General features: G+C 40.5%; 1 protein-coding gene across 4 annotated transcripts in view; it reads left to right on the top strand.

Annotated features, from left to right (window-relative positions):
* The first annotated feature begins 604 nt into the window (after nt 1-604).
* Nucleotides 605-25,339, top strand: part of POLD1 (DNA polymerase delta 1, catalytic subunit) — a 29,716-nt gene continuing 4,981 nt past the window's right edge. Inside the window, exons 1-24 of one of the 4 annotated variants that reach the window (XM_081344728.1) lie at nt 606-651; nt 1,400-1,501; nt 1,696-1,910; nt 2,752-2,865; nt 3,648-3,788; nt 3,873-3,998; nt 4,573-4,741; nt 5,475-5,589; nt 6,115-6,244; nt 6,824-6,990; nt 8,461-8,565; nt 8,784-8,924; nt 9,064-9,174; nt 12,443-12,634; nt 13,900-13,988; nt 14,768-14,884; nt 15,305-15,418; nt 15,781-15,928; nt 17,802-17,897; nt 18,854-18,991; nt 21,661-21,836; nt 22,311-22,463; nt 23,452-23,554; nt 23,835-23,967. In XM_081344728.1, the coding sequence (XP_081200854.1) occupies nt 1,706-1,910; nt 2,752-2,865; nt 3,648-3,788; nt 3,873-3,998; nt 4,573-4,741; nt 5,475-5,589; nt 6,115-6,244; nt 6,824-6,990; nt 8,461-8,565; nt 8,784-8,924; nt 9,064-9,174; nt 12,443-12,634; nt 13,900-13,988; nt 14,768-14,884; nt 15,305-15,418; nt 15,781-15,928; nt 17,802-17,897; nt 18,854-18,991; nt 21,661-21,836; nt 22,311-22,463; nt 23,452-23,554; nt 23,835-23,967 (2,983 nt within the window). In that variant the 5' untranslated portion in view covers nt 606-651; nt 1,400-1,501; nt 1,696-1,705. Of the gene's footprint in view, nt 652-687; nt 761-1,399; nt 1,502-1,695; nt 1,911-2,751; nt 2,866-3,647; nt 3,789-3,872; nt 3,999-4,572; nt 4,742-5,474; nt 5,590-6,114; nt 6,245-6,823; nt 6,991-8,460; nt 8,566-8,783; nt 8,925-9,063; nt 9,175-12,442; nt 12,635-13,899; nt 13,989-14,767; nt 14,885-15,304; nt 15,419-15,780; nt 15,929-17,801; nt 17,898-18,853; nt 18,992-21,660; nt 21,837-22,310; nt 22,464-23,451; nt 23,555-23,834; nt 23,968-25,339 lie in introns of those variants that run through there. The other 3 variants (XM_081344729.1, XM_081344730.1, XM_081344731.1) reach the window with 3 other exon arrangements.

Genomic DNA, 25,339 nt, shown 5'->3' with positions numbered 1-25,339 from the left:
GAGGATTGAATTTCAAAACAAATGTATGAATGAATGGGTCGAGAGAAAGGAAGAACTAAAAAAGTTGTGATTGGGCACAATAGCTTCCATAAGTCACAACTACATCAAAATGATGATTTATGCATCAGGACATCATTGTAAAAAGTGTGAGATTATGTCCTTATTTCATGAAATCTAAAGCAAGTTAAATCACTGTGTTCGCTATTGCCTCTCGGAGGATCCAGAGAATCCAATCTCGGGTGCAGAAAAGTAAACTTTTGGCCAAAAAATCCAAAACAATTCCTCAACTGCCCTCTCTCTACTCTACACTCTATTGAGAAATGCAGTTACTATGCGTGCGCATGCGCCTGGACCACTTGTAATTTTCGTCTGGGTTCCTGGTCTTGCTATCCCCGCCCAAATACGAATCACGAGCGCTTAGGACGTAGAAGGTCTGGAGTTACGCCTTCTTTGCTGTTCTAAATATGGAGGTCGCGGAGCAAAACGCACGCGCAATGACTCACGAAAGGCAAAGTGTCGCTCGGCAGCAGGCGATAGCCAATGGGGCGAAGGTTGGCATGGGAACAAGGAAGAGGAATATCAGGCTCCTCCCCACAATTTGTTGGCGGGAGAATGGCTGAGCGATGAGATGACGTGAGGAATCCAAGAGAGGTAATTATACGGTAAACCCGTGTTTCTGCACTCAGGGTTGGCGCACAGAAAATGGCCTGCCGCTGTGGGAAAAGAATCGACATCTGTTTGGGGTTCCAGAGAGCAGGAGGTTGGGGGTTTATAGCAGTTTTGAACTGTAGCATTCCTCCTCCCCAACCTTCATGGTCAACACACATGGAGACAGATTTAGGAATCTGAAACAGTGATTTAATGGAGTGGATAAAACTAAATGTTGAGAGAAATTGTATAGGGACGAAAAAAAATAAAACTTTTTAGCAGCACTTATTATTCTGAGGTTGCCTTTCCCACTTGGTGCTTTCCAGATGTGTTGGCTTATAACTTTAACTTGGATGGTTGAAGTAGCTGCAAGTAGTAGCCCCATATATCTGAAGGATATCAACTTGAGAAAATTCAGCTTCTCATAAGCGCGGTTCCTCTAGCACTAATTAAATGGCTTTTAAAAAGGGAAAACTTCATGCAGCATAGAACCCACAGGACAATAATCTATGGCCCTTAATGCTAATTCAGTTTATCTTTTCTGAAAATCGCTGATTTTTAATGGGTTGTTGATCTGATTCAGTAAGATTGTATTTTTAAGGAACATGATTTCATTACATATATGTATGATCTTCAAGCAGTGGTATAGTTTGAAATAAAAAGTTGAAGTGGTTCTGAGGCCTAGTTTTTCCCCTTACGGTTGTATTTCTGTGTTCAAAATTCTTCATTGTCTTGTTTTTATTCATCACAGGCAAAAACTGAAAGGACCCAGTAACTGTTTTCAAGCAAGTGGGACTTGATTTTGAGTGAATAAATGCTAAGCAAATGAAAGAGTTAAACAGCTCTTAATTTGGTAAGAGAAGGGGATAATTTTGCAGCATTGATTCTGGATACCTGAGACATCAAATTCTGTAGAAATTTGAAACCTTATAGTTATGGGATTTTTGAAATACTAGAATTTTTCGTTGGAATATCCCTATTTGATTTTGATTTTGGGAAACAATATACTCTTGATGAAGCTGACATAGGGTGAACTTCAATTTTTAGGAAAGCCAAGATGGAGAACAAGAGGAAGGCTTCCACGAGAAGCACTAGCATGGGGGACTTTATCCCATCCCAACAGAAAAGGCCACGAGGAGGAGACTGGAATGAAGATAGTCCTTCACAATTTGAAGAAGAACTGGCTTTTCTGGATGAGGTGGAGGCTGAGGTGGCTCTAGAAATGAAAGAAGCACAGTTGTCATCTGATGCCATTCCCCTTGGTGAGTTGCAGAGTTGCAAATTGAGAGAAGATTTTCTGAGGCAGAACAAAGTGACAGAGCAGTGAAGGTACCTGGAGAAGGATGATATGTGGATGGTAGTGGCTCTGGTGCTTTGTGATCCATGTTAAGCTTTTCATTTCCATTAAATACTCTTATTACATAGTTCAAATTTATTTTAATATACTGTTTCAATGTTTTAGATATTGTTACAAGTAGTCCTCCATCTACAACTGAATCCCAAATTTCCATTGCTAAGCAAGGTAGATGTTAAGTGAGTCGTGCTCCATTTTACAACTTTTTTGCCATGGTGGTGAAGTAATTCACTATAGCTGTTAAGTGAGTGGTGAGGTTATTAAGTGAATCTGGCTTCCCTCATTAACTTATCAGAAGCTCCCTAAAAAGGTTACAAATGACAATTCCAGGACCCAAGCATGTTGCAACCATCGTAAATAGATACCAGTTGACAAGCACCCAAAGTTTGATCATTTGACTGTGGGGATGCTGCAGTAATCATAAGTGCAAGAACTGATCATAAGTCACTTTTTTCCAATGCCATTATAACTTTGAACGAACATTAAACAAATACTTGTAAGTCAAACACTACCTGTATAGCATTGTCATTTATATCTCCCAATATTACAGAAAATATATACATCATGTATCATACTAAGACTTATTAAACAGTAGCTTAGGCTCTATGTCTCTTATTCCATGCTACCTTCCCTTCCTCTTTTTTCCATGCATGATCTTTTAAAGTGCAATATCTTTTATTGTTCAAAATCTGGGTTTGATTAAAATGGGATTGGTAGATAGCCGTATTGTGAGCTTTTCCTTGTTTCAGGTAAGCTCTTCTCATCAGTACACAACCCCAGGTGGCAGAGGCCACTACCTCCCAAAATAAATCCCAAAGAAGAAGGCCTGTGTTTCCAGCAAGTGGAACTAGACTACTATGTGGGTAAGTGTGTGCTGATAAAGAATTTTTTAAGGGATGGATTGGTTTTATTCTTTTTCCTAGAAAACGGTTTGCAGAACTAGATATTCTTATTCCTTGGCTAAACAATAAACTCTTTGCTCCTGAGGGGAAGTCTGAAATTGTTATTGTTTCTGGGGGTTTTGACAGTTAGAACAGATCCACAGTTACTAATTCTCTCCAGAAAAAAATGGGTAAGGAATTCCCCGTAGAGGTTTTACTCCCACTTTTGTTTTGCTTTTGCTTGATGTAAGAAAGTACCATAGCAAATAGTCCAGGATGTATAGAAATGTGTTCTCAATGTGTCAGTGGAAGGTGAATGAAATTAGGAACATTTTCTCCAAGAAAGATGAAATTAAATTTAAAAACTCATCCATTCCTTTATATCTTCAGCAAACATAACACATTAACCCTACTGAAATATATGTGTTGTTTGGGAGAAAAGTCCTACTTTTCTTTTCAGAGACATATAATATATATACCAATTTTTCTTAAATATCTTTATATTTTTTTTTAAAAAAAGAAAGTCGTGTATGGTATAAACAATCAGAAAATAATAATTTTAAACAGCATTCTCAGAACTTAAATACGAAATATACTTGATGGAAGCCTGAAGCTTACCTTGAATTCCTATTTGCATATTTATTTTACCTAGATGCTAAATAATGAGAAGACACTCTGGATTTTTTGGGGGGTGGGGTGGGGGGAGAATCATACAATACTGCTTTTTCACCAAGTAATATGTTCACATTCTGTTCCTGAATCAGGTTCTCACATCCCTGGATTTCCTGGCTGTACCCAAGGTTCTGTACCCGTCCTGCGAATGTTTGGTGTCACTGCAGCTGGCAACAGTATCTGCTGTCATATCCATGGTTTTGCACCTTATTTTTACGTGCCTGCCCCACCTGGTGAGTAAAAATTTATGGTTGATGGAAGGTCTGTCTTGAACTTGATCTTTACAATAAAATTTATTTCCCTCCGTTTTTCTTTAGGATTCCAAGCAGAGAATCTGGCTGAATTTCAACGGGAACTGAATACAGTTGTAATCCGGGACATGCGGTCCAACAAGGATGGTTTGAACCAAGTTGTTCTGGCAGTGGAGATCTGCAAAAAACAGAGTGAGCATTTGTGAAGAGAGGGTGTATTGCCATCTGGTTTGGATGGCAAGACGTTAGGCTAGATCTAGATATGGGGTACTTGGGCCCTAAAGTCACAACTTGGTTATAACAACACAATATTGTGCTTTCATACTGAATCCCCATGATGTTGTTTTTAGTGCTACTCCCCAAAGCTATTGTAATAGTTGTACATTACAGATTACGATGAACGTGCTTGGATAATATATCGTAAACGCCATGGACAATTCCAACTTAGCAAATCAGTCCATTCTAATCTTTATTCTGTGGCAAGGATTGCCTCCAAGCACTAAATATAGAAATTTTACAAAAGTTGTGTTTTGTTTTGTTTTTTTCCTGTGGACTAGTAACTTTTTTGAACTTATTATCTGGGTAGCTTACCTATCTTTAATGCATGCAAAGTTTCAGGAGGCAAAGAGAAGGAACAACAAGCAGATATAAAGGACATTGTTGAAAGTCATTTATATAAATTGATTGGATGAGAGATGGGGATTTGAGGTGTTGGGAGTGATAGTCCTCCATTTTTAAAATGTCTTAAGACTTCTCCTCATTTTAGACATGTATGGCTTCCATGGGCCACATCTCTTATCCTTCCTGAAAATTACAATGGCCCTGCCCCGGCTAATTGCTCCTGCCAAGAGATTGCTAGAACAAGGGCTGCGGTGTGGAACACTGGGAACACAAAATTTTCAAGCCTTTGAAGCCAATATTGATTTTGAAATCAGGTGAGACTTAACTATTGAGCAAGTTGACTTCCTTGACCAAGCATTGTTTTTACTCCCAAGAAATCCTTCAGAACCATAGGTGTCATGTACTTTGCTTGGTGAAAAAATGGGAGAACCTTGCTAAGACTCTCAATCTATTATACTAGAATATAATACTTCAGTAGGATAGCCCTCAAAATTGCTTGGGAGTTACAGTGTATGGTTTTTACAGGAGACCTAAAAATTAAAATGAGAATCAAACTTCGGTGCTCACATGATTTCACATGTTTATGAATAAGCTTTTGTTTACAGGAATTACTAGTCAAGATTCTGCAATGCAATAAATGGAAGTGGGCTATAACTACAATTAAATGTATTTTGAGATGTTGCCTCTATTCTTAATTTCTCCTGGCAACTTTCAAATGAGTTGAGCTTAAATTCCCATAATTTTTAGCCATTGCATTTGAAGGCCGCCAGGTTGTGGAAGATTATCTTAGACTGTTTTCTAATATATTTGGACATTTTAAAGAAACAAAAACATATAAACAGCAAGATAAGTGAATAAAATGACAGACATTGGATCATACTCCAATAATTTATTTAGTAAGCCATCTTACCATGAGGGAGTCACTGTGGTAATCTTTTTGAATTGGATTGAGAGTTACTCTTAATCCCAAGATGGAGGGAAGATGCCATAATGCTTGGTGGGGATGAGGACCAAATATCTCTCCATCAACTTTGTCTCCAAACTTAGATTCATGGTAGACCGCGATATTGTTGGCTGTAACTGGATTGAATTGCTTCCTGGAAAGTATCGCCTGCGACGAGAAGATTCTGCTGGAGAGTCTGATAAGGAGAATCCACGCAAGGTGGTATCGGTTGGGAGAGTTAGAAAAGCCAGAATATGTTCAGAAAAGAGTGACAAAAGAAAACCAGAGGGCTAGAATTATAGTTATGTAAAGAGAGAGTGAAGGAACCTTTCCAACTTTATGATTCCTTCCCATTTTATGATTTTTACTGACCCTCATTCCCATTGGGTCCTAACAATACTGTCTGAAATAATTTGAGGCGAAATAGGTAAATTACTTGCCCAGAATTATCCAAAGCTTCATTACACAGTATTCATTTGAAACCAGCTTTTCTCATTATTACTTTTTAATGTTGACTATATTGTATAAACTATATACAGGCTGTAAGAAGACACTCTTGTAAGAAGAGATTCTTGTGAGTGCATTGAATGAACTGGCCAAAGTGTATAAGGCTCATAGGTCATCACAGAGGTGTGATGTTCGAGCAGAAGAAATATTTTCTGGAATACATTAATTCTGTAGCAATCTTAGGTTGGGAACATACAAAGGCTGGATTTCTAGCTTTGCTTTTTCATCCTGTTTTAGGTGTCGCTCTGTCAGCTGGAAGCTGATGTGGCTTGGATGGATTTCATTAGCCATCCACCTGAGGGAGACTGGCAACGTATAGCTCCTCTGCGTGTCCTCAGTTTTGATATTGAATGTGCTGGACGTAAAGGTATTGAGGGCAAATTTGAAAAGGGCAGAATGTGACATAATAAAGTAGAAATGGGGAGACTAATCATTCAGAGTCCCATTAGGTAATTCCACATATAAGAATTGCTTAAGACCCTGATAAGAAGAGACATGTTGGGTGAAACATTCTATTGGTAATGAAATATATCAGCTTAAGCTTGGAAGTAGGTATAATTGCCAGCTTACACAACAGAGTGGTTGTCCGAAGGCTCATATAGCAGATATGCAGAGTTGTATTAGCTATACGAGCCAAACAAATCCTTTGAATAAATAAGTGGGTAAGTGGTTTAATTGTGTAACGCTTTATTGATTGCAAATTAGAATGACCAGTTACTCATATTGTCAGATACAGTTCTGTTTTACAGATTAAAAGAATGGTTTAGAAACAGATCGACAGTTCTGAAAGCTTGGAATATGGGCTTTGAGGTTCCCCATCTAAGTTATAACAATAAATTGCTCATACTTCAGATTCAATAATAGATGCCCTTGAGAATGAAAGGTGAGCAGTTCTTATGTTAATGGTATCTTCTGTACCTCATCTCTGTTCTGTGTTTCGGCTCAGGCGTTTTTCCTGAACCAGAGAAGGACCCAGTAATCCAAATTGCCAATATGGTTCTACGCCAGGGTGAGAAGGATCCTTTTGTGCGTAATGTGTTCACACTACAAAGCTGTGCCCCTATTGTGGGCTCTCAAGTGCTTTGCTTTTCAAAGGAAGATGAACTTCTCAAGGTAAGACAATATCTTAGATCTGTGGAATATGATGAACTTAGGGAATTGTTTTTCAGACTTGACAACCTTAAGATATATTGGCTTCAGTTCCCAGAATTCCCCAGTCAGCATGTTTAATATGGAATGTACCTAGTTTTAGGATTTGTGTGTGGATAATATATCCCATTTTAGGTCATATTTATGCAGAAATATTGAAAATTCACAAGATCAGACAAACCTTTAAGTCCCACTTAGATAATATGATGGAATGCTACACCAAGTTCCAGTGTGAACTGTGATAATAAGGGATGTATATATGGCCCAATGTGTAAGGCAAGACAGTTCTTATGTGCCAGACTATGAAAGAAGAAAGATTAGCTATTCCAGATGTAGAAAATATGGAATGCATCAAAACTTTGACATAAAAAGTAGGGAAAATAATATCTCAGACTTGTGGAGGAAAGACCTGAATAGGTTATGTAATTTCTACTTGTTCTACTCATTCTTCCCTCTTTTAGTTTGGCCTGGGCTTGGTTCGTTTATTCATCATGTTACATGAAACCTTGATTTACCATACCTTGGGGCAATGGATTTCGTATGCAATGGATAATTTTTCTGCATTAAGTGAAATTTTATTTGCGTAAATAAGTCTCTACGAGTGAATCCTCTCCAACTGAATGGACATTTGTTTATAACAGACAATCCCCCCCTCCAACTAGTCCGTTAAAATGAGTTGTTATATTGAAAAAAAAATCAAATATCCAAGGTTGGATGTGAGCAAACATAGTATCATGAAAAGAAAGACTTAAAAAGCCATTGATTTTAAGATACAAGAAGCTTTATTTCATGACATTGTCATTTTTGAATAGCATAGTTATTCCCATAAGCATAAAGTCTTTCCATTCTAATCCAAGCACTTATGTATTTAAGAGGGGATGATAGAATAGTATTTCTCCTGAATTTACATAGTGGGACCCTGGAAGATCTTAAACTCTTGCAGAGTTTAGAAATAAACTAAACAATAAATAATTCTGGCCCAAATGGGCTGATGGTCTTTGTAAATGACTTCAGTTGTTTTGAGATTCTTCCGACGAATCTGATAAGCTGATAAGCTTCAGATTATAGCATCAGCTTCTAGCTTCAGCTTTATTGTGTGCATGCCCAAGAGATCCACATAAACTCATTAAGCATTCTAAAAACTTAAAATAAGGATCGGTTGCAGCTCAGTGGTTCATTGGGAAGCATCCAGCTTGCTTTGTGGAAAAGATAAAGGTAAGCTGAAATGATAGAGAAGTCTCCTTTGGGTCAGTGCTGCAGTTGAAGCAGGTTGCAGGTTTACCCAGTTGACTTTTGATGAATGTAAGTTTTGTGGCTGGTCATGATCTTTTTGCATAGGTAAGCCACCTATAGCAACTTTGCAAGAGCATCTCATGCTTCATGATCCAAATATGTCCCTTGGTCTAAAAGGCCTAAAAATTAATGTTTTTCCAGACTTGGGCAGAATTTATACGAACTGTAGATCCTGACATCATCACCGGCTATAACATCCAGAACTTTGACTTTCCTTATCTCCTTAACAGAGCCCAGACTCTCAAGGTAATCTGCACATTTCCTTCTGGTAGTACTTTTTGTTTTCTTCAAATGATTTGTATTCACCATTCTAAAGAAGGAATTACTAATTAAACCAGGAATCCTTTTTTTTGTATTTTGACATGCTCAACAAAATCAGTTACCCCCGTACTTTTATCTTACCTATAAATCCACTTGCCCTACTCTTCATTCATGCCTCAAAGTTTGTTTTTCTTCATCCCCAGGTCATCCCATTTCCCTTCTTGGGCCGTATTCTTTCCCGCAAGTCTGTCATCCGTGACTCTTCCTTCCAGTCTAAGCAGATGGGACGGAGGGAGAATAAAGTCATTAACATGGAAGGCAGAGCCCAATTTGATCTACTTCAGGTAAAAAAAAAAATCCCCCCTCCCCATAGTTCCATTTTACAGATGGGAAATTGAAGCTGAGAGGCATTGGCAGCTGAGGGCTGTATTTGCCTATGGGGACGTGCAGTTTCTCATAATTTAGCTTTTTCTCTTCCTGTAGGTTCTATTGAGGGATTACAAATTACGCTCCTACACCTTGAACGCTGTCAGTTATCATTTCCTGCAGGAGCAGAAGGAAGATGTCCAGCATTCCATTATTACAGACCTGCAGGTAACACTTGATAGCCATGTTTTGCAAGTAGTATTTCTTCCCCCGGTATGAATACCCTTTTGTAGTTGTTACTTTTATTACCCCCAGTGGCTTCTATCCGTCATATGACTGATTTGGGTCCCTGAACGAGGGAACCAAATGGCTCAGGAATTCTGGGAGTTGAAGTCCACGAGTCATAAAAGAGCCGAGGTTGCCTACCCCTGGTCTAGATCCTTTACTTGCATCTGCACCTCTCTTTTCCTTTTTGTTTCTGTGCCCATATCTTTTTCCCTCTCTTCTTAGACCCTCCCCCTCCTTGACTCCCTGGGGAGCACTTACGTTTTGGGGAAAACATTAAAATGGCTGTCTTACATGGCCAACACTTCCAGTGCTTAGAAAGGGCTAACTGGACATTATAAATATACAGCATATGCCTTCCTCTTGATTTTGCCATTCCTCTTTTGATTTTTGACATGACATTCCTGTCTTGATTTTATGCTGCAGCCAAGAAAGTCAAATCATAGCACTGCAGGTTGGATGCAGACAGGGTTAGGTAGGGAGACAGGGAAGTCCCCTGGCCTGGAAGTGTCTTAATCCTGATTTGTGTGCATTATGACAATAGAAAGCCCTTCTTTTTTTTGATACAGTGAATTCTTATGCATATCTTTTGCTTCCTTATTTCTTTCTGAAAGAGTTTTTTTTTCCCTTCAGAACTTTTTATTATATGCTTTTTCAAGACAATAATTCCTAAGAAAAACAAAATTAACTATTAAACAGGCGTAAACTTTTCAGAAGAGATAATTAAGGGGGGAAAAGAGCCCTGTATGCTTGGCAGTAACCCTCTTGTACCTCAGGTAATAAAATTAAACAAAATAAAAGGCATGGTAAAGGTAAAGGTTCCCCCCCGCACATGCGTGCTAGTCGTTTCTGACTCTAGGGGCCGGTGCTCATCTTTGTTTCAAAGCCGAAGAACCAGCGTTTGTCCGAGGACGTCTCCGTGGTCATGTGGCCGGCATGACTAGACGCCAAAGGCGCATGGAACGCTGTTACCTTCCCACCGTAGTGGTCCCTATTTTTCTACTTGCATTTTTATGTGCTTTCGAACTGCTAGGTTGGCAGAAGCTGGGACGAGTAACAGGCGCTCACTCTGCTACGCGGCACTCGGGATTCGACCCGCCAAACTGCCAACCTTCTGATCGACAAGCTCAGCATCCTAACCCACTGAGCCACCGCGTCCCTAAAAGGCATGGCCACAATACAAAAAAAAGTTATCTTGACCTGGACAAGTTATTTAACTCTTGTGGATCTGAGATGGAAAAGTCAAGTGTATCGTACGAACTAATTTGCATCAGGTGTCAGGATTTAACAGGCTGTCATTCTTAATTTGTCTGTGCATAGAAGGAACAAGAGACATAGGTTGTCCTTGATGTGAAGACCAGCACAAGGCTTTCATCGCTGGAGAGGATCTGTGTCAGATGAATTAGAAAAGCCCAACAGCCACCTTGTGCGCCATTCTTGATCAGGAAACATAACAGGAAAATTGATTAAATGGTTCATCCAGTCAGGGGTCTTCAAACTCGGCCCTTTTATGACTCATGGACTTTAACTCCCAGAATTCCTCAGCCAGCATGCCTGGCTGAGAAATTCTGGGAGTTGAAGTCCATGAGTCATAAAAGGGCCGAGTTTGAAGACCCATGATCCAGCTGATGTATCCTCTCAGGGAGGATGACATATTTTGGGCAAATCTGGTAGAACTTCCTTTCCCTGATTAAGTGAGACATGAGATGATCCTCAGTGATCCTGCTAGCTTTGCCTACGCTTTGCCTTTTCTCTTTGAGAAGGGAAAATGTGAAATGTGATGAGACCCAAGGCGGTATATAAATCGAATAAAATAAATAAAATAAATAAATGTGAGGTGGCAGCCCATTCAGAGTTGGGGTGGCAGGTTGTCAGCCTGGTAGATCAATAGTTCCTCATACCTACCATAGAGAATGAACGGGTGCTCAATCTTTTTTGGGGTCAGGGTTCTTATATCATTTTCTGTTAAGACTGCATGTGTTCGTAACAAGGTGAAAAATGGGTGACAGCCGAAGGGGAAGTGCATATGTCCAGAGTAAAGCACATGATTTTCTTTAACCTCATCTACTTTTTTTTCATAAATTTGTTCTTTTCCATTCCACCGTCCTATATCCAATCCTGAAATCTCTATTTAATTTAAACTAATATATTAAAAAATAACAGTGAATGCACTGATTGTACTGCTATAGAAACACTGATTGTACTGCTATAGAAACCAAATCGGTGCTGAATTTAATAACAGCTGCAAGACTTTTGGTAGCGCAATACTGGAAGAAGGAGGACCTGCCTACTATTGAAGAACGGACTTTGAAAGTTTCGAATTTGGCAGAAATGGCTAAAATCTCGGCATATGTGAAAGATCACTCGCAACAGATATATATAGTGGAATGGAGAAGATGGATTGATTTTATTCAGAACAAATATGGGACTACAAAGTATCATTTAGCTTTTGAATAGTTATTAGTTATTGTAATTAGAGGCTATATTATTTTTCTTTTCTATGGCTAAGGAGAGTTAAAGTGCGATAGGGTTGAAAGAGTAATTATAGTAATTAGAATATTTTAGAGTAAGATTGTATGATGTAATACCCTGTATTTGGCTCTGGGAAGTCGGGGGGGGCGGTGTTGGGATGGGAGGGGTGGGGAAAGGGGTGGGGTAGATGGGGCATATGTTTCAAAAATGTATTTTAAAACTTTTCAATAAAAAAAATAACAGTGAATGACGAAGTTAGCCTTGAGCTGAACGTCAACCAGTTATCTTTGAGGTGAACCATCGAGCAGCTAATGGAACGATCAAAAAGTTATTTCTTCTAGGCCTGAAAAGAGTGGGGATGAGTGTTCCCTGGGCAGGATCTTAGCCGACCTATAAAACCAGCAGCCAGAGGACTATACCTCTACCATCCTTTTCCATTCCCATACCAACTTAGCGTCTCTACCAATTTGCTTCCATTGCTTGGAGACCACTACATGAATAGTGCTTCTATTGCTATATGGTGTTTTCCTGTTTCCCTATAAATTTGGCCAGCTTTGATACTTAAGACACATACATGCATATATTTCTTGGCTCCTGGGTTTTTCCCCCCCCAGAAATGAATTTTGTTTTCTAAAAAGAAACCAAATGGATGATTTTAATCATTCTTGTATTTATTTGTCCAGAGCTGAAATGATATCTCCTTGAGCTCCTCCTGACCACCTTTGACTTTCCCTTGCAGAATGGTTCAGATCAGTCACGTCGGCGACTGGCTGTCTACTGCCTCAAGGATGCCTATCTGCCACTGCGGCTTTTGGAGAAGCTCATGTGTGTCATCAATTACATGGAGATGGCGAGAGTCACTGGGGTACCTCTTAGCTATCTTCTAGCCCGGGGGCAACAAATCAAAGTGGTATCCCAACTTCTGCGTCAGGTAAGAAGAAACTGATCTTTTGCCAACAAGGTTGGGAGATCAGAAGCTCAAATCTTGAGAAGATTTTTATTATGAAACGTGTGCGAAGAAGCATAGAGTGTAGCTGTCAACTGTCTCCAAGATGCTTATCTGCCACTGTGACTTTTGGAAAAGCTCCATGTGTATCGCTAATTATATGGAGATGGCGAGAGTCACTGGGGTACCTCTCAGCTAGCCCCATACTTATTCAATAGCAAGTTTATATCTGTTTAGTTCTGTACACACAGAACTGTTGTAAAATATTATTTCCTCCTGAGAAGGACCTTATAAAATTGAATTCACAGCTGAAGAATTAGAAGCGCAAGCACAATATCAATATATGGTCGGATTTTTATTACTTTATTACTATTATTAATTACTATTTTATCTCACCCTTACTCCAGAGAACTCATGGTAGCATATATTCTCCCATTATCTCACTAATCCAAGCAACTGTTCTTTAAAAAGGGATGGGCTAATGGATAATTCATTAGTAAGCTGTGTGACTGATTGAAGATCTGAAGCTGGATCCTCTCATCATATGAACCACCATGTTGGTTTTCTTATCAATCATATTTGTGTCTTGCTACAGTCATGAACTTGGTGGATTTAGATAAAACCTCTACAAAAGGTTTCATCCTTCCAGTTCCTTTTCAGTTTTCTTGCATCGCTTTCTGGGTTTAGAATCCATGTGATTTGTTCAGTTCCAGCTTATGAGGATACATGAATCGAGCCATTTTACTCAAGCTTTTACCATTTAGACTGTGGAATATTCCATGAGCCAAGCCAACCATAGGTGGTTCAACGAAGCATAATTAAAACACCATAGTTTAATTTGTGAAACTGGCAATTGTAACTGTTTGGATGTAGGCTCGGATTGTAAGCTGATTTTTTTAAAAAGTTAATGTTATGCAGCATTTTATTTCTTCACTGCCATCTCTAATGACACAAGGAATATTACCCTGAATATATGGAAAATGACAGTATGAAAAAAACCCGAAAAAAATATAGTGCATAAGTCATGAATCATCAGTAATGAAATGTGTAGCAAATTATAAGGCTGTGAAGAAATGGGACAGTTTTTATAGTTAAAAGTTTACTCCTTTCCAACCCATTCTTATTGAATGGGTGTAGGGAATTGGGCTTATTTTTTTTGCAAGGTATATTGAAAATATAATGGAAGAAATCCCACCTACCAGCAGAATGATAAGAGTAGCTCCAAAGCCGATATTTTTCTCCCTTCAAAGGCTATGAAGCAGAATCTGGTGATGCCAGTGGTGAAGACAGAAGGAGGGGAGGACTACGCTGGTGCAACTGTCATCGAACCTCTGAAAGGGTAAGTTTTATAAGTCCCGAAATTTGGGAAATGAGATTTTTCTTAAACTAATGGATGCAAAGGTGGGAAGGAATTTGTATGGGGGGGGAGTTGCGTACTCTGGTTGAGAGGTGTTGCAGAAACGCATAAGCAAACTTCATGCATTGTCCTAAACCATGGCTCTTTTTGCTTGGTTTGGTTCACAAAATGCATGAACTTGATGCTTTGCAAATATGTGTAAACTAGGTCCAGGCCATGTTAAAACAAGCCGTAACAACATTATATATGAATTTAATTATTGAGTTTTTCTTCCATATATGAATCTTGGGTTCAGAAAAGAGGACCATGGTGAGAAGACAGTGGGTTGGGTCCCAGGCTGTTCCAACTTTGGGCAATGGAGAAGAAGACTCTAATTTGAGAAGGAGATCCCCATGAAGTTGAATCCCAGACTCTTTCCTTGATGAAAGGTGGAAGAAGGATGAAATGATTTTCTGGAGGGATAGCAAAGAAGAACATTTTGTCTAATTCAGTCCTATTTAGCTTGGTAGATTCATCGGGACTGTAAAGGCATATTTGCTGAGATTTCTGGGAATTGTAGTTCTAAGATCTTTAGAGAATCCTATTGGAGAAGAGGGTGGAGCAAGAGGAGATTAGATTAGATTAGATTAGATTAGATTAGATTAGATTAGATTAGATTAGATTAGATTAGATTAGATTAGATTAGTCAGACAGATAATTCTCCCCCTCTGTATGTGAGTGGAGGGAGTATACACATTTAAATAAAAATATTTCTCTTTTAGCTATTATGATGTGCCAATTGCAACCTTGGACTTCTCCTCATTATACCCTTCAATCATGATGGCTCACAATCTGTGCTATACTACTCTTTTACAACAGGGGGCAGTTGAGCGCTATGGGTGAGTGAAGAAGGATGTATCTTGCTAACTCTTACTCAGTTACCTAAAGAATTGAATGGGAGGAAATCATAAATGATAAAATCCACTAGCCCTCATTTCCTAGAGTTGGAGGGACGAGAGTCACTTTTTGATGCTTCATGTTGCTTGATACAATTATTTTCCCAAAAACCAAACCTAGCTGATTGGTTTTGAGCCTCATTATTTGCAAGTTTGTTTTATCAAAATCCAGAGGCCTGATACCCCAGATCTCCAAGAAACTTTTATTGTAAGAGAACTTAAGGGATTTGAAGCAGGGAACCTGAGTAGGGAGGGGAGATGGCTGAAGCAAGATGTAATTTAAACTGAGATGGTAACGGTTAAACTAGCAATTTGGACTTCTAGATTATTTATGATCTGACTGATTGTTTCTTGTTTTACTAGGCTTTCCCCAGAGCAATTCATTCGCACCCCTACGGGGGACCATTTTGTGAAGTCATCTGTTCGTAAAGGTCTTCTGCCTGAGATCTTGGAGAACTTGCTGGCTGCTCGTAAGAGGTGAAAAGGGAGGAATATGGGAATATAGGTCATAATTTAGCATGTAGACTACAGGAACAAAATAGAATACTTGAACAGAATAGAACACATTAATAGCTGTGGTTCAGTCTTGCTATCTCCAATTTAAAAAATGTCAAAGCAGGACAGTAAGTGAGTAGAGGACGTTGCCTAAAGCACTGGGTTGCTGTTCTGGTCATAGTGGATATTTATTGGGCTTGGATTACAGTGTATTTCATATGAACACACTGCCACTGGCAGGAGCCTGAATCCACAGATATTTCTGAACAGAGAGAGAGCCGTTAAGGGAAGCTAGTAAAGAAGAACTGATGTTTTTACCTCATTCTGTTCCTTCTTTGGCTAAGGGCCAAGCTAGAATTAAAGCAGGAGACTGACCCATTTAAGCGACAGGTGCTGGATGGACGGCAGTTGGCTCTCAAGGTCAGCGCCAATTCTGTTTATGGATTCACCGGGGCCCAAGTAGGCAAACTACCTTGCCTTGAAATCTCACAGGTAAGCCTCACCTCTCTCAAAGTTAGGGGAGTTCCACAGGATCTGCTTCTGAATGCTGGAAGCCATTGTTATGTGTCTCCTATCGGGGCAGTTGTTTATCTACACATCCATGTTTCAATAAAGTATTTCCTACTGTCACTTAAACTGATTTCCCATAAAATATCTGGTGTCTTTGCCCTCTTGTTCCTTGACTTGCTAGCAGCTTGTGCTAAGATATTAAAAACTATTTTTACATTTTAAAATGAACCAATGTTTTATAGTTGATCAGTTGAAGCTTTAAAGCAAGGAGAAGGAAGTAAAAACATATCTTAATTTCATGTGAGGGGCTAATGCAAAATTGTCATCCAAAGATTTTTTTAAAAAAATACTAAACAAATTCCTGTAGTACAAACTAATCTCAAATAGCCATTTCTAATTTGGACATTTTAGAATATAACTTCCACCAACCTCAATCAACAGCGCCAGAAATAAGGGATGATGGTAGCTGTAGTTGCACAATATTTGGAAGGAGTGATGTTGAAGAAGATTTGCAAAGTGACAATTAACTATGACAACTAAACAAAAACTCTGACAGATGGATGTGCTTTCTCTGAAGATACCAAAGATAGGCAAGGGGAAGCCCATGACCTATGTGGGATAGCCCAAGGTGTCGGGTTATCTATGCTTGAAAACAAAATGTTCAGCTTTTGCATCTTGATTATTCTAGCTACGGTTCTACAAGTTTGGTTAGATAGCCAGCAGATATTTGCTTGGAAACTAAGCAGGCTTTCTAAGTGGGTGGAGAGTTTAATATCAGAACATCAAATTTCAGGGTTCACTATTTTCTAGAAACATTATAAGAGAATTAAAGATTGTTTTAATTCTCTGATTTATTGGCTTTGGAGTACTATTGAATATTGTCTGTATAAAATATGTGCACTTTTTAAATTGTAGCAGGTTTTTTTTTAAAAAAAACAACAACTTTTGACTGTTGGGGAGGAGCACACTTAGAAAATGATTCAGAGGAAGTGCTTTATACTAATATGCAAGCACAGCACCTCTGCTACTTGTCTAATGGAAGCCTGATTTTGCCTGACTTCCAAATGACTCTAAAAACAGAAAAGATTCTTTGAAGAATCTAGTAATTAACACAATTCTTGAAACACTGGCCTTTTTTTTTCAGAGTCCTACGGACTGCTCAGTTTTTACTCAATTTGGATTCTCAGAAAGTCCTTTTGCAAGCACTGGAATTCTTCTAAGCAAGATAATATTAACAGCCCAGTTGCTGCTCACCAATTAGATTTCCTATTAGAGGAAGCGATAAGAACCAACTTACTAGGTCAGAATCAGAAACTGCCTCCCCCTTTGCAAAAAAACCCCCCTGCTGCTGCTTTAATTAAAAGGAAAAATGAAAGCATATTTTGTAAGTCAGGCCTTATAGTTGTGATAAGGTGATAACAACTTTCTAGTTGTTAGTTAGAAATAATCCTTGATTCCTTTTCTATTTACAAAAATTCTATACAATCAATACCCTTGCCTGGGTAGGTATTGCTAAAAAGTTCTCTGAGGCTTCTTGATCCCTTTGGGAAGCTTACCTGGTATTGCTTACTACAGATGAATAAAGTTTGTAGCAAAAATGGTTTTCATAAACATATCTAATCTGAGAAAGAAAGTAGAAAATATTTTTTTCAAACAGCAATTATTTCTTCTAACAAATTAAGGAAGCCCTAAGGTTTTAGTGATACGGATACAGTTTTTTTATAGAGACAGTAACAGACTGATGAAAACTGTTGATTGAATGTGGGACATTGAAATTTAAAGTTACTGCAACTAAATTTTTTGTTTGTCTCCATGAAGACAAAAATAATGCATGCTAACTATTCCTCCTTTCCAGAGTGTGACTGGATTTGGGCGTCAGATGATTGAGAAAACAAAGCAACTGGTAGAATCCAAGTACACTATTGCCAATGGATATAGTGCTGATGCAAAGGTGAGCAAGAGAAGGGCAGACTTATATTTCAATGGTAAATGGATAGAGAAAGTGAAAAGGCAACATGCTTTGTAGAATAGCAGCATACAGCTTTTTTTTCCGGTTCAGGAATAGACCAATTGGGTAGTGTATGTTAATGAAGACAGTGGCAGAACTAAAATTGGATGCACAGTCTTTTCTTTCAAAAAATTTAACACCTTCTATCAAGCTGAAGGCAGCCAGGGGAGAAGTCACTAGGTCTTGGCAGAAGTCTGAAATGTTTGGCTTGGGCAGAAATGAATTTGAAATATTTGAAATTAAGCAAAAGTCATATGAAATTCATCTGAAATCCACTTCTGGCTCTAGAGCTAAGGTTGCCCATGCTTGCCTTAGAGAAAGCATTTGCTATATTCCAGTGTTGGTTAACAAAACTTGCCTTGTCATCTTCTGGGATCTTGTCCTCAACACATTGTTTACACATTTCTTTGGCAACATGTAATGGTATGAGGGAATGACTCTGGGTGACAGGAAGAAGAGCCACAGACGAGACAACCGTTATGCAAAAGGTATCTTAGCCCACAAAGACAGTAAGGGTGTGGGAAGCATTTCAGAAGGGACCCTCCCTAAAAGTAAAGGCTGGGAGAAATGCTTTCTGAACTGCATAATTCTGACACTAACCTTTTTAAAATAAAGATATTCTTTTGGTATTCATGGTTTATGCTTCTTGTCTGGACTACTTCAAAGGACTGACATAATGTAATCATATTTCCAATGGCTTCTAAAATTGGGGTTAAGAATTGGAGGGAATTGCATCTTCTGACGAGTGAATGGGGGAGAGGCAGAACTGACCAAAGGAAGAGTGGTGGTGTGCTATATCTCTTTTGACAAAGGAACCTGAAGTAGGTCTTTGGTGTGACAGAAGTGCTCCGAGATAAAGAAGGACAAGAGTTCTTGAAGTTTTCGTTCTTTCCTTGAAGGTTATATATGGAGACACAGATTCAGTGATGTGCCGCCTGGGTGTGGAATCAGTTGCTGAAGCCATGGAACTAGGCAGGGAAGCAGCAGCCTGGGTCTCCAGCCATTTCATCCCACCCATCAAATTGGAGTTTGAGAAGGTACATTTGATGAGCATTGAAGTAGGTTTGAAGAAGTACTTGACACAAGATTGTCAAGCTGTTTTCCGGTGTGGTCCTTTTAGGAGTGCCCAAACTGCACTTCTGGAATTACGTTTCTTACATCTCTGAAGAACATCTGATCAGGGGGAGGTTTCCCCAATAGAATGTTATATAAAGGTAAACTCTCCTGTTGAATTCATGTCCAGGCAACTTCATATGTCTATGTAATTTTTTTGGCCATTCCCTTCTTCCAGAACATTTCTTTTTCAATTTTGTAATCAGCCTAAAGTCCTGGAATTTCCTGGTAGACTCTCATTTGATCCTGCTTAGCTTTTTGAGATCTGCCAAAGTTGGCTAGAGGATTGCTACCCAGCAGGGCATTTTTTCCAGGAGTCAGATAGTGAAGACAGAACATAGTGATACTGAGAAGCTGTGGAATGATAGTAAATGTTCAGAAGCTTTAATCAAAATTACCGATATTAAGCTGTTCAATGAATATTCAAATATCAAACTAGATACTGTTTTAACTGTGAGAACACAGTTAATTTGTACTTTTTTGTTACATGCCTGGGAAAAAAAACATTGTGGTCTTCAAATTACTAGAATTCCTTAAATACACATCTGAATGGTCTATTTTCAGCTAAAGCTCTTATCTCTCTACTTCAAAGTCTTCCATTGAGAAGAACAATAGAGAGTGTTGCTGTACTGAATATTTTATTGAATTGAACTGAATACTTTATTTGGCCAGATGGGATTAGACATACTAGGAATTTGTCTCTGGTATAGAAGCACTCCGTGTACATGAAAAGCAATAGAGAGAATAATAATACTAATAAAAGGAGAAGCAAAGAAGACAAGGATAAATAATATTACAGGCACGCTATATGGGTTAGTATACATCGGACATATCAAACTTGCGACGTCACGTGCGTTGCTGGCAGTGGGGTGAGCGCAGCTTCCGCATGACGCCCGCGGGCCGGCAGTTTGATACCCCTGGTATATATAGACAGTAAACAGAACTGTGAGAATTAGGTTTTCAGCAGAGTGATGGCACAAGTCATCTATATCTCCGTCCTGAGGGAAAGAGTTGAAGCAATTTATGTCCAGGAGGTGAGGGCTCTGTAGATATCGTCTCAGCTCTCCTTTTGACCTGTACAATATACAGGAGATATTTCTATGGAAGGCAGACTGATTGCAATTATTACCGTATATACTTGAGTATAAGCCGACTCGAGTATAAGCCGAGACCCCCAATTTCACCCCCAAAAACTGGAAAAAGTTATTGACTCGAGTATAAGCCGATCCGCCGTTCTGCAAGCCTCTGCCGCCAGCAGAGGCTCGATCCGCCATTTTGCAAGCCTGAATACACAGGAATACCCTGTGTGGCCGCGGCTCTCGGGGAAGCCCTGGCTGTCCGCTTCCTCGCTCCACGCTGCCATTCGGGGCCCGCACGTTCCCCGGGCAAATCGCGGCGCCCAGCAGGCGAGGAAACACGCCCGCTCCAGTCGCCCCCCCTTCCCTCAGGAGACGCGAAGCAAGTGACCGCCCGGAGCTTACCGAGGACTTGCGCGCGGCCGAGGCTTCGGTGCTTCCAGGATCGCGCGCACCTCTCCCAAGCCGCCGCCGTCCGGAGACCTGCCGAAGTTTGGGGAGGTTTGGGGAGGTGCGCGCGCACCTCCCCAAACCTCCCCAAACGTCGGCAGGTCTCCGGACCTCCGCGCCCTGCCTGCCTGCTTCTTTCCGCAGCGGAAAGAAGCAGGCAGGCAGGGCACGGAGGAACGGAGACCTGCCGACGTTTGGGGAGGTTTGGGCGCCTCCCCAAACCTCCCCAAACGTCGGCAGGTCTCCGTTCCTCCTGCCGACGTTTGGGGAGGTTTGGGCGCCTCCCCAAACCTCCCCAAACGTCGGCAGGTCTCCGTTTCTCCGCGCCCTGCCTGCCTGCTTCTTTCCGCTGCGGAAAGAAGCAGGCAGGCAAGGCGCGGAGGTCCGGAGACCTGCCGACGTTTGGGGAGGTTTGGGGAGGTGCGCGCGCACCTCCCCAAACCTCCCCAAACTTCGGCAGGTCTCCGGATGGCGGTGGCTTGGGAGAGGTGCGCGCGATCCCGGAAGCACCGAAGCCTCGGCCGCGCACAAGTCCTCGGTAAGTTTTTTTGTTGACGAGTATAAGCCGAAGTGGAATTTTTCAGCCCAAAAAGTGGGCTGAAAAATTCGGCTTATACTCAAGTATATACGGTATTTATGCAGTCTTGACCACCCATTTGCATCGGCACCTGTTCTGTTTGCATACATATAATTCTCAAAGCAAAAATGGGATCTCCGTATCCCTTGTCCAGCCTTAGTGCATTTTCTTGTCACTTCTTATTCCCTTTCACTCAGAATACTACCAAACGTCTTCCCATGCCTACTTAACCGGCTAATTCCTCTATGGTTCCTGCATTCACTCTTGATACCTTTCCATTGCTTTCCATTCTTCCAGTCTTCAGCGCCATCCTCATGCATATGCTAAGGAAATTGTCCACTCCATAAACAAAAGTGGAGTGTTTGTTCTCAAACCAGACGGTTATTTCTTCGGTTCCTAAAATCCTGTTCAAATTAAATAGTTGGATAAACCTTCTGCAATGGAATCTGGTTTTGGGAATTACATAAAGCCATGATATTTTCTCTACCAGGTATATTTTCCATATCTCCTAATCAATAAGAAGCGCTATGCTGGCCTGTACTTTTCCTCCAACTCTGACCTGCATGACAAGATGGACTGCAAGGGCATTGAGACTGTGCGTCGAGACAACTGCCCCCTGGTGGCAAACCTCATCAACACCTGTCTACAGAAGCTGCTCATAGATAGGTCTGTAAATTGGAGCAGAAATTGTTGTGCCTGATGAGCATCTCTGAGTAGCAGGAATGTGTTTGCAGAGGGACAGTATGAGCAAATATTTGCAACTGCTAAACTATTTTTAATTGCAGTATTTCTGACTTCTACGTAGTATGTCTTTGGTGTGAGCAATGTGGGAATTTCAGCCTATGTCCTCCATTTCCCTTCCTTTTTTGTCCTCACAACAGCTCTGAGGATGGGCAGAAAGAGAATAATTGACCCAATGAATTTTGCAGTTGAGTGGAACAATTTGAAGCTGGGTTTCCCCAGTTCATTGTAACATTCTGAGCAATAGGCTATACTAGCTCCTAAAATGACACATTGCCCCTTTGATTTGAGACCTTTTATCCCCACCCCCACTCCAGCCTGTCTATACTTTATAAAGCTCAGAATTGGTGTTCTGTTCAAGAGGACACTCCAAATTGTCACATACACTGTACTTTTCAGGGACCCTTCTGGGGCTGTAACCCATGCCAAGGAAGTGATTTCAGATCTGCTGTGCAACAGAGTTGACATTTCACAGTTGGTGATCACCAAGGAGTTGACACGCACCGCAGATGAATATGCAGGGCGCCAGGCTCACGTGGAACTGGCTGAGAGGTGAGCTGAAAGCAAGAAAGAATGCTTTAATTCACTTTTTCTTGTTTAAGAAGTGCAGCAAGGGTTCTCTAATTTTAAAATACTCAGTATCCAGACTTGGTGGAAGTAGACTAAATCTGTTAACCTTCTATTGATCCAGTCCTCTAGTCCTTTCCTAATCTAGTCTATCTAGCAACAAATTTCCAAGGACTTATTCCTAGCCCTGCAGTATGCCAAGGATTGAACCTGGCACCTTTTGCATAGACAAAGCACATGCTCTCTCAACTATTTCTGGCCCCTCTCTTGGGATTTGATGAGAAACTGTCATGCAGTGTTGAAGGTTTGGAGCTGCCTCATCTCTCTCTCCCCACAGTCTTGCTACCCTATGTGATACCCACCCTGTCTGTCCTCAGGGCAGCGGAAAAAGGTGTGTGGGTGTGGGGTGGCCAGCCAGGCATGACTGAGGGGAAAGGCAGAAATAGTCGTGGTGAGTGCAGCTGCAAGTGGAACTTCTGTGACACCCACCTCTTGGCTCTGGGCTTCCTGTCTTGGCTGCAGCCATGGTATCTGCCACCCAGAGACACCTGGGAGGTAACAGGGCCTTTTGGCTGCTCCACTGCCTCTCGATAAACAAAGGTTTAGAAGGTGAAAGTGCCCTGGTGTAGCCACATTTGTGGAGAAGATCTAACACTAGCTTTACTTTCTGCTGTGTATTTCCTCTGCCATTCTCCATTCCTTCAGCCTCTTTTGATTCCTACTCAGATATCTCTCTGCTCAAGGAAAATACTCCACTTGGGTCATGTGTGAAAACTTTCCATCTCCCATGTCTGAAGCTTATAATTGTCCAGAGCTTTTTATTCTGCCTCCCTCTTTCTCAGTCCATCCTGTCTCTGCTTGGGATTAATTTGCAGTCCCTTCTTCTGAAGATTACTTAGTTCCAGCCTGCCTCCATCCTTCAGGCAATCCTTCTCTTTGACCTATGCGGCCCTCCTATCACTTTTCCCTTTAGGATGCGTCGGCGGGATCCTGGCAGTGCTCCCAACTTGGGAGATCGAGTTCCTTATGTTATTATCAGCGCAGCCAAGGGTGTTGCAGCGTACATGAAATCTGAAGTAAGTATGGAGGAAGGATGATGCTAGACAGGGAGTTATAAATAAAAGACAAGGCTAATAAGGGTTGCTGTTGTGATGACTATTGTCTTGTAAAGGAGTAAATATTTATTCCCCACTATTATCAGAATGCATGTGCACCTGGGCCTGTAGCCTGTTAAGTGGCTTTCATCCTTCAGTAAAGTGATAAAGTAGCTTTGTCCTTAGGTGCCCAGGCAGTCTAGTCCTACTGCCTTGGACCCTACCAATGCTTCTTGCTTATGTTTTTCTTTTCTTTTTTCAGGATCCCATCTATGTGCTGGAGAACAACTTGCCCATTGATACCCAGTACTATCTTGAGCAACAACTGGCTAAGCCCCTCTTGCGTATCTTTGAGCCTATCTTGGGAGAGGGCAAAGCTCAGAATGTTTTACTGAGTGAGTGTGACATTTGGCCTTCAACAATAAATCAAAATAGGATTCTGATTTTGACTTAGAATAACAGGGTTGGTAGGAATCTTGGAAGACTTCTAATCCAACCCCCTGTTTGAGCAGGACACTGTATTCCGGACAAATGATTGTCCATTCTCTTCTTAAATACCTCCACTGATGAAGCATCCACAGCTTCTGGAGTCAAGCTGTTCCACTGATTAATTGTTCTCACGGTCAAGAAATTTCTCCTTAATTCTTGGTTGGATCTCTCTGATAATCTTCCATTAAAGTTTTTGAAAGAGAGGGAACTCTCTAATTTTAGAAAACCAAAATCCTGAAGCCATAGTTTTTAAATTTCAGGTTAATTTGTCAGGAATCTTAACTAACCATGGTTCTTTTTGCTGATAGTCCTGCAGAATTTCCTTTTATTGATGTAGGAAAGAACAAAGCAAAACTGCTACTTCTTGAATGTGAATTAAGAGTTGTCTGGTGTTTGATAGGCCACTTGAGTGAAGTGACCTAAGTTCTTGGGTAAGAGACAAAGAACTGATATTTTTGAGTCCACAAAGATCTTTCTCAGATGGGATCTTCAAACTCTAGTCATGCTGCACGTGAAAAGAAAAGAGTGAGTTCCCTTTGAAGGATTCTGATCCCCAAATCGCTCTGGACTTTTAATAATGATTAAGACTGTTAAGCTCAGTCTGCCTGTTTTTCAGTTGAGCCAAGGAAAAAAGGCAGCTGGGATACTGCATGAAAAGAGGGCAGAGATGTCATAAATAGCCTTTGGGAGCACCTGCCTATTATTGGTTAGTTTTGGAAGCTAAACAAGTTTAGGCTGGGTTAATATTTTGATGGAAAACTACCAAGAAATCTGAGGGCTTCAGACTAGGAAGCTGAAAGTCAAAAGCATCTCAGATTGCTGCCAATTAAACTATATAGGCATGTCACTGGGAATCAAGCTTGATTTGAAGGAGACGAACAGTGAGATTGTCTGAACAAGTATTCTTTTTTGGGAGATGCCCTGGATAGTTGGATTTATGTATTTATTTTTATCCCACCCTCATTATTTTTATAAAAAAAAACTCAAGGCAGTGAACATACTCAATACTCCATCCTATTTCCCCCCACAATGACAACCTTGTGAGATGAGTTGAGCTGAGAGAGTTGGGCCAAAAGCCAGCCAGCTTTCGTATCTAACGCAGGACTAGAATTCACGTCTCCTGCTTTCTCGTCTGCTGCGTTAACCAATAGACCAAACTGGCTCTCTTGCTTTTTTCACAAGAATATTTTTGTACTGGGGCTTTACCTTTGTAAGCTGCCCAGAGTCGCTGAGAGTGAGTTGGATGGCCATATAAATTTTCTTGATAAATACATAAAA

This window comes from Vipera berus (genome assembly GCF_964194415.1).
Source record: "Vipera berus genome assembly, chromosome: Z".
Lineage (NCBI taxonomy): Eukaryota > Metazoa > Chordata > Lepidosauria > Squamata > Viperidae > Vipera > Vipera berus.
The sequence above is the reverse complement of the archived record's forward strand: the minus strand, read 5'-3'. Positions and strand labels throughout refer to the sequence as shown.